The following is a 12,097-nucleotide window of genomic DNA, read 5'->3' as shown; positions in this document are numbered from 1 at the left end:
GTGTAGTCTTGCTCGGAGATATTGTTGATGTTAGAGGAGAGACTTTGCCTGGGGAACAGGTGGCTATAGGCATTTGAGAGAAAGGAGTTTAATTTTTAAAGTTTTGCTGAATTGAAAACCAATTTTTGCTAACTCATCTCTAGCATATTTTGAGTGGAAAGTTATCTGCAAGCATCTTCAAGGATATCCAAAGACATCCAAACTCAGGTTTAGTTTTGGGAATCCACAATCAGGGTCTTCTACAGAGAACACACCACCCTGAGGTCCATCAACATTATTCATGCACAATGAATAGTGAATGAATAGTGAATGGCCTAGTTTTGACGGGTTCCCCCAAATAATGTGCTCAGAGTGTGTCCATTCTGTAAACTCCACCTGTCACTCACCTCAAATGAGCTCCTCCAGGTCTGGTGTAGGCACTGGGAGTTCACAGAGACCAAGTTACCCTGTGCTTGGCCAGAAAGCAGAACTTGTACAAAACTCAGCATGGCTGGAGCTGATGAACTTCCACCAGCTGTACTCCCCTGTCCAGGAGCCTCCCAGCTCCCAGCACAGACCCTCAAGCAGCTCTGCTCTGGGTAGCTGTGAGCCCAGCCAGTTTGGTGTTTAATGATGGAGGACCTCAGTTTACAGGCAAGCAAAGTCCATCAAAGTTCATCAAAGGCCACAGAGGGACACAGGACTTGAAAGTGACTTTTTGTTTTCAGTAAAAGTCACTTTATTGCAAAATTTGTGCTGCATAAAGTAAATAGCAAGTTATTTTACTGCAGATGAAGATGGATTTTGATACTGGCTGTTTGCTCAAGTATCAGATTTATTGCTTCAGATATCTCTGCCTGAGCAAGTGTTTTGTGGAGCAGCTCTGCAAGGCTCCCTTTGCTGGCCCTGGGCAGATGCAGGGCTCCTTTTGCTGCCTGTGGAGAGATGCTGGTCCATAAGACCTGTTTGAGATATCTGCTATGGCCTGAGCACAAGCCCAGGAGGACTGTGGACGCTGTCTGCATGGCAGATCTCTACTTTTCATCCAGAGAATCCACCCCAAGTGTGTGCTAGTGATTGATGTAGTTTGTAACAAGGTCCTGAGTGTGGCAGGAGGGCAGTCCAAGCCTGCAGCCCCTCACAATCCCTAACTGTGGTGGTGAGGTACAGGTGAGATGCTCAATTTCCTCCTGAAGAGGAAGCTGATCCTGCACCAAAACTGGGCTGCCAACCCTCTGCTCCCAAGGGATATCTGAAAGAACAAATCTTGAGCAAACAGCCAATAACAAAATCTGATTTTTTTGTGTTAGTCACGCTGTGTACCTTAAAGGAGAGGCTGGTTTCTACTAGTGAGCAACTGGTTGTACCAGTCACACCAGGACAATAAACCTTGAGTTTTGCAAAGGTGTTGTCATGGAGGTGTGTACTCCAGATACAGGTGTTTGCTAATGGATGGCTGTCCCCTGGGTGCGCAGCCACTGATTGGAGGGGACAGATGCATAAAGAAGCCCAGAAGCAGAGCAGGCTCCATCCCCCAAGAGAGCCCTGGGGCTGTGCCTGCTCAGGAGAAAGCCAGGCTCCAGAAGCAACATGTCTCAGCTGGAAACTGCAATGGGAATGATCATTGCTGTCTTTGACCAGTATGCAAGGTCTGATGGCAACCGGCAAACCCTCAGCAAAGCAGAACTAAAGACTCTGCTGGAAAAGGAGCTCCCAAATTTCCTCGCGGTAAGAGAAGAGCGCGGCATCGTTTCTGTGTAGCAGGTGCAAGAGCAGCCTGCAGAAACTGTTTTTAGTACATTTTTAAGAACATTATATACAAGAATATGCAATGGTTTGTAGGAAAATATGAAATTTAAAAAAGGTTTTGCACAAATCGGTAAAACTGGTTTAATATGCAAGGCAATTCTCTGTTTGCTAAATTCATCACTTGAGATATCAGGAGAATGGATTTGAAATAGATTTGGTTTCAACTTCAGAATTCATTTACTTCTGTTTATCCCTGGATTTATCATCTCACTTCACGTCACAACTTCTATGAAGGTAGTTGTGCTGTCAGCAATTGAGGATCTTGATTGCAGATGGGGAATCTCTCTAAATATTTATACATTTACCTTCTCTAGGTATTTATACTGCATACTCAGTATGCTCACCAAAATGATGCATAAATCAGAACAACAGAAGAACTCAGAACAAACTGTTTGGCATTTGTCTTTAACAGCAAAAGAAAGACCTGGATATATATTGTACAACATAGATTTTTATGTAATCATAAAGTGCATCTCAGTAGGTATTCAAAGGGCTTAATATGCTCTAGTAAAAGCTTTAGCTGCCAGGGAGACAATTTCAATTGTTTTTTTAAAATTTGTTTCCTTTACTAAAAATCCAGAAAACACTTTTAAAAACATTGTTTTTTCCACATTGGAGTAATATTTGTACTGTCTAGTTACTGTTCTAAATGTTACTGTTTTGTTGCTATTCTAAATGGCAAAAGTCTATAACCAAATGCTCCTTGTGTGGCTCTCAGTTTTTATATCCAGCACTGTTCAGTTTGATAACAACTATTTCAGGGCACTGCAGCCAGGGCAGTTGATACAATTCAGTATCTTCCCATGCAAACTTTATGAATTCACCACATGAAATCCACACCTGCTCACAATTATGTCTCACAAATTAAAGAGATGCAATATTCAGAATGAGGACCTGGGTGGCTCAGGGGGGATAAATCCCAATGTTTCTGAGAAATCTCTGTAAGCCAGATGAGTGCTCGTGACCCAGCAGCATCACAGAAGGGTCCTGCTCCTGAGCATGGAGCTGTGTGGCACCCACAGCACTTCCATGTAAAGAGAAACTAAACCAACAACAAAACCATAATTCTGTGACAGCATGGAAATCCCCCAGACAGCTGGCATTTGGTCTAAATAAGACTGGAGAGCCACTGCAGTAAGCAGCTACCAAATGGGATGGTGCTCCCAGGTCTGTCCTGACTGTGGTCTGGTGGCCGGGCACCACCTCTTCCCCACAGCTGCTCTTACTGGCTATTTCCTACAACTGATGGGGAAACTAGAATTTTCCAGGAAGATAATTAGCTAATGGTCCTCTTATATTACAGTCTCCATCTCCCTTTCCTGCTTTATCTCTCCTCGGAAAAATAAAAACAAAACCAAAAATTCCAATCCTCCCACATTTTCCTGCCAATATTTTGAACAAATTTAAACCAATAATATTCCTTGTTCCTGTCTTGCCAAACTGATAACTACAAGACAAAAACCTCAGAATATAAGTCTGACTTCAGAAAAAGTTCTACCTGCATTTTCCTGCCATTTATATATGTATTTTTTCATTTTCTAGAAAATCTAGGGAACAGTGTTTTCTAATTTCTTGTGTTTACTTTTGGCCCTAGATTTGGTTATAGCTGGCACAGATCACAGCTTCCTGGAAAGGTCTTGAATCCATCAGGCATAAATATCACAGGACTGAAGGACTGGACTCAGTTATAAAGAATTTCCAAAAAACAATTTCCATTTTTGCATCTCAGAAGTAATTCAGATGCTACAACTTGTTCATATAATTCACTAAATTATTTGAAATATTAATTTATAAAATTAAAACAATGTAATTTACTAATTTAAAATTAATTAAACCTTCCAGATGCATTCATCTGTCAAATCTGAGGAAATTATTCAATTTCTAGCCATTTTAAAAGGTCTACACTTAAAGTGAAACATTAAATTACAGGATGAAAAATTTTGTTAATTAGAACATGATCAAAAAATGCCTTCAGATTTAAATTTAGATAGTAATAGTTTTAAATTGGTGGAAATTTTTCAGAAGTTGATATAATTTCCTTCTAGTATTGTCAGGGATTTTTTAATCGTCTGCAAAGGCCCCGCGATTGTTTCCTAGATTTAACAGGTCTGTGCTGCCATCTCCTGCTTAACGTTGCAATTGCAGCTTCGAAAATCCCTGTAGATTACGGGCGCCGAAAAGCCCTCCTGTAAATTTCTTTACTTTCTAATATATTTTGGCAAAATGAAAAAAAAAAAAAAAAAAAAAAAAACAAAAAAAAAAAAAAACAAAAAAAAAAACCAAACCAAAAACAAACAAAACCAAAACAAAACATAACAAAACAAAAAAAATCATACAAACACTTGTAAATTTGATTATGCATTTCTTAACGTCAGCCTTGAGATGCAGTGGTTCCCAGAGTCACAGAAGCACAGAATGTGCTGCCCACAAAGATCATTGAGTCAAAGCTCTGCCCCTGCACAGGACACCCCAGGTGTCACACCATGTGCCCGAGAGCATTGGCCAAACTCTTCCTGAGCTCTGTCAGGTTCGTGCTGTGGCCCCTTCCCTGGGGAGCTATTCCAGGGCCCAACCCTCTGAATGATGAACCTTTTTCTGATACCCAACCTAAACGTCCCTTGATACAACTCCAGGCCATTCCCCGGGGTCCTGTCACTGTCACCACAGAGCAGAGATCAATGTCTGCCCTTCCTCCTTCCCTCATGAGGAAGCTGTACCTGCAGTGAGGCCTCCCCTCAGTCTCCCCTTCCCCAGGCTGCCCTCAGCCATTCCTCACACAGCTTCCCCTCAAGGCCCTTCACCATCTCCACTGCCCTCCTTTGGACACTGTCTAACAGTCAGTGATGTTTCTTGTATTGTGGTGCCCAAAATTGTCCTCAGCACTCAAGGTGAGGCCTCCCCAGTGCAGAGCAGAGCAGAGCAGAGCAGGACAATCCCTCCCTGGCCTGGCTGACAATGCTGTCCCTGGTGTCCCCAGGATGGGGCTGGCCCTCCTGGCTGATTCACACTCAACTTGCCACTGACCAGGAACCCCAGGTCCTTTCCTGGCACTGCTCCCCAGCATATCATTTTCCAGTGTGTCCATACATCCAGGGTTGTCCTGTCCCAGGTACAGAATTCAGAACTTTTCTTGTTCCCTTCATATGGTTGGTGATTGCCCAGCCCTCTCATTTGTTGAGGTGTCTCCACAGGGCCTCTCTGCCTTTGAGGGAGTCAGCAGCTCTTCCTAGTTCTGTATCATCTGCAAACTTGCTCTGTATCCCTTCCCCAACTCATTTATGAAGATGTTGAAGAGCACGGGGACAAGGATGGAGCCCTGTGGAACCCCAGCAGTGACAGGTCCCCAGTCTGATGTCCCCCCATCATGCCCCACCCATGAGCCAGTTGCTCAGCCATCCCATGATGTCCAGCTTGTGCTGGACATTTTGTCCAAAAGGATCCTGTGAGAGGCAGTATTGAAAGCTTTACTGAAATCCAAAAAGAAGACATCAACTGGCTTCCCTTGATCAACTAAGGGGGTTACTTTATCATAAAAGGGAATCAGGTTTGCTAAGCAGGCCTTTCCTCTCATGAAGCCCTGCTGGCTGTGACTGATGATGTTCAGTCATTCCATCAGAACAATGGCAACTTAGAAGGATAATGGCAACTTAGAAAGAGATTTGCTGTGGTAACTCAAGCTCAGAATCCCACAGGCTTCACGAGGCACCTGTGGGATTCTGAGCTTGAGTTACCTCACCTCCTGTGAGCAGCTTCTGCTGGGCCATAAGGCCAGTGGCAGCACTCAAAGCACTTTCGAGGCTGTTTGCATATTTTCTGGGGTGGAAGTATTCAATGAAGCTTAAATTTTACATTTGCCCCAGGAAAGCATCTTTTTGCAAAACTGCGAACTGCCAGTGCTCCAGCTGAGCCAGGGGAATGGATGGGGAACTCATAGCATTTAATTCATCTGGGTGTTGTCCTCAGGGCTTTGTGCTATATAGTTTTAATGGTGATAAATGTTGTTTTAAATGTAGCAACCATGCCTCTCTGGGACAGCGCCTGACTGCAGCTCTCAGGTGTAATAAACCCAGAGGCACATGGTTTTAGCACTCCCTGTTGCTGTGCAGACAGTGGGAGCACGTGGCACCTTTCCAAGTGCCCAGAGCCCAACCAAGGACCTTGTCTGGAGAAGTTGCTGCATTGGGTTTGTGCACCCTCTCACCTCAACCTGCTCCTTTTCTTTTGCAGACTGGGAAGGACAGGAATGCTATTGATAAAGTCTTCAAGAACCTGGATGAAAATGGAGATTCCCAAGTGGACTTCAAAGAATTTGTCATCTTTGTGGCAGCTCTGACTGGCTGCTGTCACAAATATTTTGAGCAGAATGCAGCCAAATAGCTGTCAAACTACTCACAAAAGCTGTCTTTGCATGTGCTCCATATGCCAGTGATATGGATCCCTTCACTCCTTCCATGTACTGCTGTGAAGTTTGCAAGCATGTTGGACTGTAAAAATAAACCCTACTGAGCTTATTCCCTATCCTGAATGCTAATTTCTTCTCATTTGTGGAACAGCCTGGGTTTAATGACTCCCACTAACTCACACTGAGTAGTTTCTCCCTTTCTCTGGTTTTAAAATTCTTTTCTTAGCCAAAAGGTTCAATGCTCATACCAATGCAGAAGCTGCACAAGAAGAAGGGCTGCTGGAGCCATGAATCAGCTGGAGGCTGTTTGATACACCCGCATCTCTGGGAGGCATCCCAAATCCACACATGTGCCAGCACAGCTGTACAGGACAGGCTCACTGGCACTGTCTTTGAGCCTGTTTGGTACCCTCAGCTGTGTGGCTGTTGCAGAGCTGCCTTGTAGGTTCTTTCTTGGTTAAAACAACAAAACCACCCAAAATACCTTTTCTGGGGTTTTTTCAGCATGGAGGATTCTGTGCAGTTTTGTGTGCTAGTGAGCCACCTCACCCAGATCACATAGATTTATTTTCTCTGACACCATAAGGCTTTTGTACCAATATATTGATATTACTTTAAAATAAATTTAAATATCCTCCCAAATAGTGTGCCATAGTACTTTTGCCTGAAGCAAAAATGGCAGCAATCGTTACTTCCTTAGCTGAAAAGTGTCTGTGTGGGGAAGTGGCAGAATTTGCTTTCAGAGGAGAGGCAACAGACATCAGCTGAACTCTGCAACTGAAGCAAGACTGTACACAGAATCAAATCTATATTTTGAAGCACTTTGCCGGTGAGCATCCCAATACAAACTGCAAAAACATTAAATTTAGTTCCTTTATCTACAGAACAATATTGTTCAGTGCTATTCCTATGCTATGCCAGTAGCCAAATATTTCCCTGTCCTACTGTGTGTGCAAATGTGCTGTGTAGGTAGAGGTGCCACAAGTCCCTCTGGAGCCCCTGAAAGATCGTGCAGCACAGCAAAAGCAGGAACAGCAGCTCAGTTTCACTGTGTTTCCTGAATCTGAAGTTATACCACAGGTTTGATCCAACCCTATACAAATATACCTTGTTTAGGTGTATTCATCTTCGGGGGAGCTTGATGGGAAATTTTGGTCTTATTAGATTATTTCAGCCTAGTTCATTTCAGCCTGTTTTAACCATTACAGGTTTTGTTTCATCTAGCTTGCTCTGGTGCTGGATGGCTGGAGATGAATTGCAACACATCCATTACAAGTACCATTACCTGTCTCATTGACAACAGCAATATTTTTCTGCAGTACCTGAGCAAGAAAGCTACTCATCACCAAAATGTGCAAAAGTCTTCCCAATCTGGAGATCCCAAATTAGCTTTTTCTTCAGAGACTGCTCCATATTACTGCCATTTTTGAGATACCTTTACAGCTCTAATCCAGCATGGCTCTGCCCTGTGGCTGCTGTGCCACTTGCAAGGGCCAATCCCACTATCACACCTCTCACCATTTTGTCAAGGCAATAAATGAGCAAAATACTCTTCTTTGCTGTTGAAAAGCAAGCTAATTCTAAACACAGGGTCAAAAAATTCCTATATTGCACATTTATCTAGCTAGTGGTACAAACCATCCTCAGACAAAGAAATCTTGGTGATACAGATCACAAATTGATCAGTATATCCTAATTTTTTTAAATGTATTTTTACTTTTACAAGTTTAGCATTAACACCTAATGTTCTGCATTGCTTCAGAATATCCAGCCTCACTGTATTTTTTTGTTTTTTACCACTATGTGGCACTAAATGCACCCTTTTTATTGTTCATTGAGCCCAGAAGTCCATGCATTATTATAAAATGGAAAGAATCTGTGCTAAGATTAGAAAAAAAATCAGAAGTGTTCATAACATGGCAATAAAATGGCAATTTTATGTCTGGACAAATACCTTATGTCCCATCCAGGGCATTCTAGTGATTGCAGTGGAAACAGCAGGAGCTGAGGACCAGGTAGAAGTTCCATCTCCTGAGCTTTTGGAAGGGTTCAGCTGCACCTTCCCAATCTCACCCTTGTGAAAGTGTTTCCCCTTAGCTGTAAATTGCAAACCCCCTGTGCAATTTATGGCAGCATTGTTCCCCACAGCATTGAAATTGCTTTTAAAACATAGCTCCTAAAGAGAATGTTGGTGAAAAGCTCTACCAGTCTTGTGAGGCAAGGGATTCACCTTGTTACTCCATTTTATCAATCTGATCTCTAAAATTATGTTATTGAGCAGTGAGAGCTGTGACATACCCTACATTTCACTCTTGTTTCATAAACTCCCGGCCCCCAGTCCAATAACCACATCATTTCACTCACCCATTAATGCCATTTTGTCCATTTTTCTGAAAACCTGCAGGTTTTTCAGTGCTGGAGGGCTGCTCACAGCAGTGCTGGTCCAGCAGCCCAAAGCTGCTTTGTAACCTCCCCAAAGGGGCTCTGACTGACCATGGTGAGCTCAGGTACCTTTGTGTCCTTGAGGGAGTGCCAGGGCTGCCCCTCACTGTTCTCATTGTTTCTGCAGCTCCAGCCCTCAAAACTCTGACATTTGTTCTGACCTCTTGGTCCCACATGAGGAGACACCTGCAGAGCTCAAAGCCCCTGCCCAGAAGCACACGGATGCTCTGCGCTGCTTTGCTAACCCAGGGGAGCTGTGCCTGTTCAGAGCTGCATGAACAGGGGGAAGAAAAGGGGTTCAGGGCTTCTTCTTCCTTTTCCCTACAGATTTTTCAAAAGCTGTAACTCTGTGATGAATATTCATTTCAATGTAGTACTGAAAACTCAACTTGATGACACCTCAGAGAGAAAATGATCCAGGAATAAAAGAAATTAACATATAGCTCCCACCTTAGCATAGAACAAAAGTGACTTTTCAGAATATATTATTTAACCTAAAAGCATCTGAACAGAGTCACTTTAGTATCTTTCAATCCATTAATTTTCTTTCTCAGTATTATTAATTTTCACTATGAACATACAGTTTATCCAGAATATATTGTGTATTTCCTTCCCTCAGTAAAATTTTGTAACTCAAAGTTCAAGCTACAGAGATGGTAGACCTGTTTTAAACCTGCCATTTAATTTCAATTTTTAGGCCTCAATATCTTATGTATGATGAGATAATTTAAGAAATTATATAGGCAGGTAGGGGAAAAGAAAAGAACATAAAAGAGAGCTTGGAATATGTAAGTTGGCAGTTGTGGCTTGTGCACATTTGACCTAGCTATCTGAAAGGGAAAAAATATATGGGAAAATTTGTTACCATCAAATGACAATATGGGAAATCATCATTTGTGATGAGTTACAAATTAAGCAAGTCTTAAAGGCAGAGGTGAGAAAGTCAGCTAAGCAGCAAATCAGCCAATAGGTATTTTTGCAATACAGAAAAAATATAAATTTATATTAACATCAGATCAGTTCTATGGATTAAAATACTCTAGTATCTGCAGTTGCCATTTTGAAATCTAGTGGGCTACTGTCAACAGTCTTCAATTTTTAAAATGGCATATTGAAATCGGATTTCTGAGTGTGCATACAGGAGAAAACAAGCATAATGTTACCTAACCCTTAAGTCACTCATGGCCACTTACGCTGCAGTTTTAGCTGGGAATATTTCTCATTATTTTACCTTAAAGTTCAAGGAAAAAAATTGGAAAAAAATAATTCATCAAGTCAAGTACACTGTTTATGTCCCCAGTAACCCCAGTTTGGGGCTGAACACAGGAAGATTTCTTTCCCCAAAACCTCTGAGCATCCTAAACTTGTGCACTTTCAACACTTGACCTGGAGTGCCAAGATCCAGTTTTTGACAAAACACATTTTAGCTGCTGGGTTCCTTACAGAAGGCGGGCAGGGGAGGAGGAGGAGATGTTACCTGTCTTTTATGTAACAGCCTCACTGTGAAATGCTCCTGTAAGAGCTGGGAAATTGTGTTCAAACCTTCCCCTGAGTGAAACCCACCCACGCCAGCTGCGTGCACCAAACAGCAGGAACCCAGGGCACCTGACAGTGACTCCCTCCATCGTGGCAGGTGCTCCTGGGGCTGAGGAGGCCTGGAAAAGGGCATGAGAAGCACCCTGGAAAAGGGTGCATGAGAAGCAGCACATCTCTCTGGCCTGGTAGATGGAGTGTATGGCCAGTCCTGCAGGTATCTGTGTCCCAGAGACATGGTAAGGACACATTCTGTACCTTAGTCATTTAATACAGACTATTTAATACAAAACACACAGCTGGCATAGTTGAAAAGATGTTTCTTGCCAGGTGAGTTCCCAAACCACTGAACAGTAGAAGTATGATCATTGCTCTGGTCCTCTCTCTTGGACAACGTTCTCTAAAACAGGCTGAAAAGGTGACAGCAGAGAACAAGAGGGAGCACCTCCTCCATCATTTTCTCCTCCTCCTTTTCCTTCTCCTTCTCCTCCTTCTTACCCTCATGCTCTTCCCTGAGGGACAGCCTCCTCCTCCTGCCATGTGAGGCAGCAGGTGATGTTCACCACCAGCAGAGTGAAAGTCCTCCTGGCACATCTCTCTCACCTTAACCACTCAGCAGTGCTCAGAGAAGCTTTTAAGTAAAAATTAAAAGCTGACTCCTGCTCAGGTACCTGGAGGGAAGGATTGAGGGCTCTGTTTTGCTGAAAAGGTTCATGACTGCAGCCCAGGGGAGGTTCAGAGCTTGCCTGGCCTCCTCTGGTCCATGCCCCATGCCTGTGTCACAAAGCTCCCCAGCAGATGTGCTCATGCTTTTGGGTCCCTTGCTGAGGCACTTCTCCCACGTGCTGGGAGCAGAGCCTTGGGGCTTAACACAGGTTTCTGCAGTCTGCTCAGATCCACCCACCCAGAAATTAGTCATTCCAGCAGCTAATTGACTATGCTTTTGTACAGCTTTTACAGGCCATTTTCTTCCCCAGAAAAATTCCTTTCTTTTTCCTTCCTAGTCAACAATTTTTTCTTAATCCTGTACCAGCCTCTAAACCTCTGGGTCACAGCTCCATTCTGGAAGCTGTTCATTATCTGAAAGGAAAGAAAATTCCATTTTTTTAAGGATACAGCTCTGCTGCTCTCCAGCAGTTGATCAATAGATGCATACACTATATTATACTGCAGGACTAGGTACCAGAATATTTTATACTGGGTTATATTTATAAATAGATTTGAGTTTGTCTTTTAAATCTTTCCATTGTATCCAAATAAGTCTTTTCCTCCTGATTTTATAACTTTCTATTGAAATGCAATTGCCAGCAGTATTTTCTTTTGTTTCATGACAAGAAGAAGCAGGTCTCTGTAGTATTAGGTAACTATTTACTGTTGCCTTCAGAAAGAACAAAAGATTCCTGGAAAGAAATGGATAAGAAAGCTGAGCAGAGATCTGCTGTGAGAGCCAGAAACTTCCTTTCCAGGAGGAAAGTAGTGAACACAGAGACTGAAGAAGCCTGCAGGTCCCTGCTACAGTTTTAGTCATGCTATTGTAAGCCTTCATCAAACCTGATGAAGGCTTGAAGACCCAGGATTGTGGGTTTGTTTTGGAAGCCTTTTAATGTTCAAGTATTTATTTCTTTAGCCTGCAAAATCCTTGTTGTAATGATTATAACTCTTTTCTTTCTCCTCATTTCCAAGCCCTACTCTGCAATTTAAGTCTGATGCTTTGACCAAGTGGTTTCAGATGGAGATGTTCTGGAAGCCACCAATACAACACAAAAGTCAATTCTGTGTTTCTGAATTAACTTACCCACCTGTGCTGACCTCAGTCTCCCCATAGTCTCTGTGAGATTTCCTACCTGTCAGTGCCCAGTTAATATGTTTAAAACACTGAACAGTATAATCTGCAGAGCAGGCAAAAGGTCAAAGACCCAGTGCCCTCTGTTG

General features: G+C 42.9%; 1 protein-coding gene across 1 annotated transcript; it reads left to right on the top strand.

Moving 5' to 3' along the window:
- The first annotated feature begins 1,569 nt into the window (after nt 1-1,569).
- S100P (S100 calcium binding protein P) lies at nt 1,570-6,165 on the top strand. The gene is made up of 2 exons (XM_058024978.1): nt 1,570-1,707; nt 6,016-6,165. Exons 1-2 carry the CDS (start codon nt 1,570-1,572, stop codon nt 6,163-6,165), a joined length of 288 nt encoding a protein of 95 aa, XP_057880961.1.
- The last annotated feature ends 5,932 nt before the right edge of the window (nt 6,166-12,097 follow it).

Source organism: Melospiza georgiana, chromosome 5 (genome assembly GCF_028018845.1).
Source record: "Melospiza georgiana isolate bMelGeo1 chromosome 5, bMelGeo1.pri, whole genome shotgun sequence".
In the NCBI taxonomy this organism is placed as follows: domain Eukaryota; kingdom Metazoa; phylum Chordata; class Aves; order Passeriformes; family Passerellidae; genus Melospiza; species Melospiza georgiana.
This window is presented reverse-complemented; position numbering and strand designations above follow the sequence as displayed.

Coding starts and splice junctions, on each gene's coding strand:
- S100P (XM_058024978.1), top strand. CDS start 1,570: ATGTCTCAGCTGGAAACTGCAATGGGAATGATCATTGCTGTCTTTGAC. Junction 1,708..6,015: donor AGCTCCCAAATTTCCTCGCG/GTAAGAGAAGAG, acceptor TTTCTTTTGCAG/ACTGGGAAGGACAGGAATGC.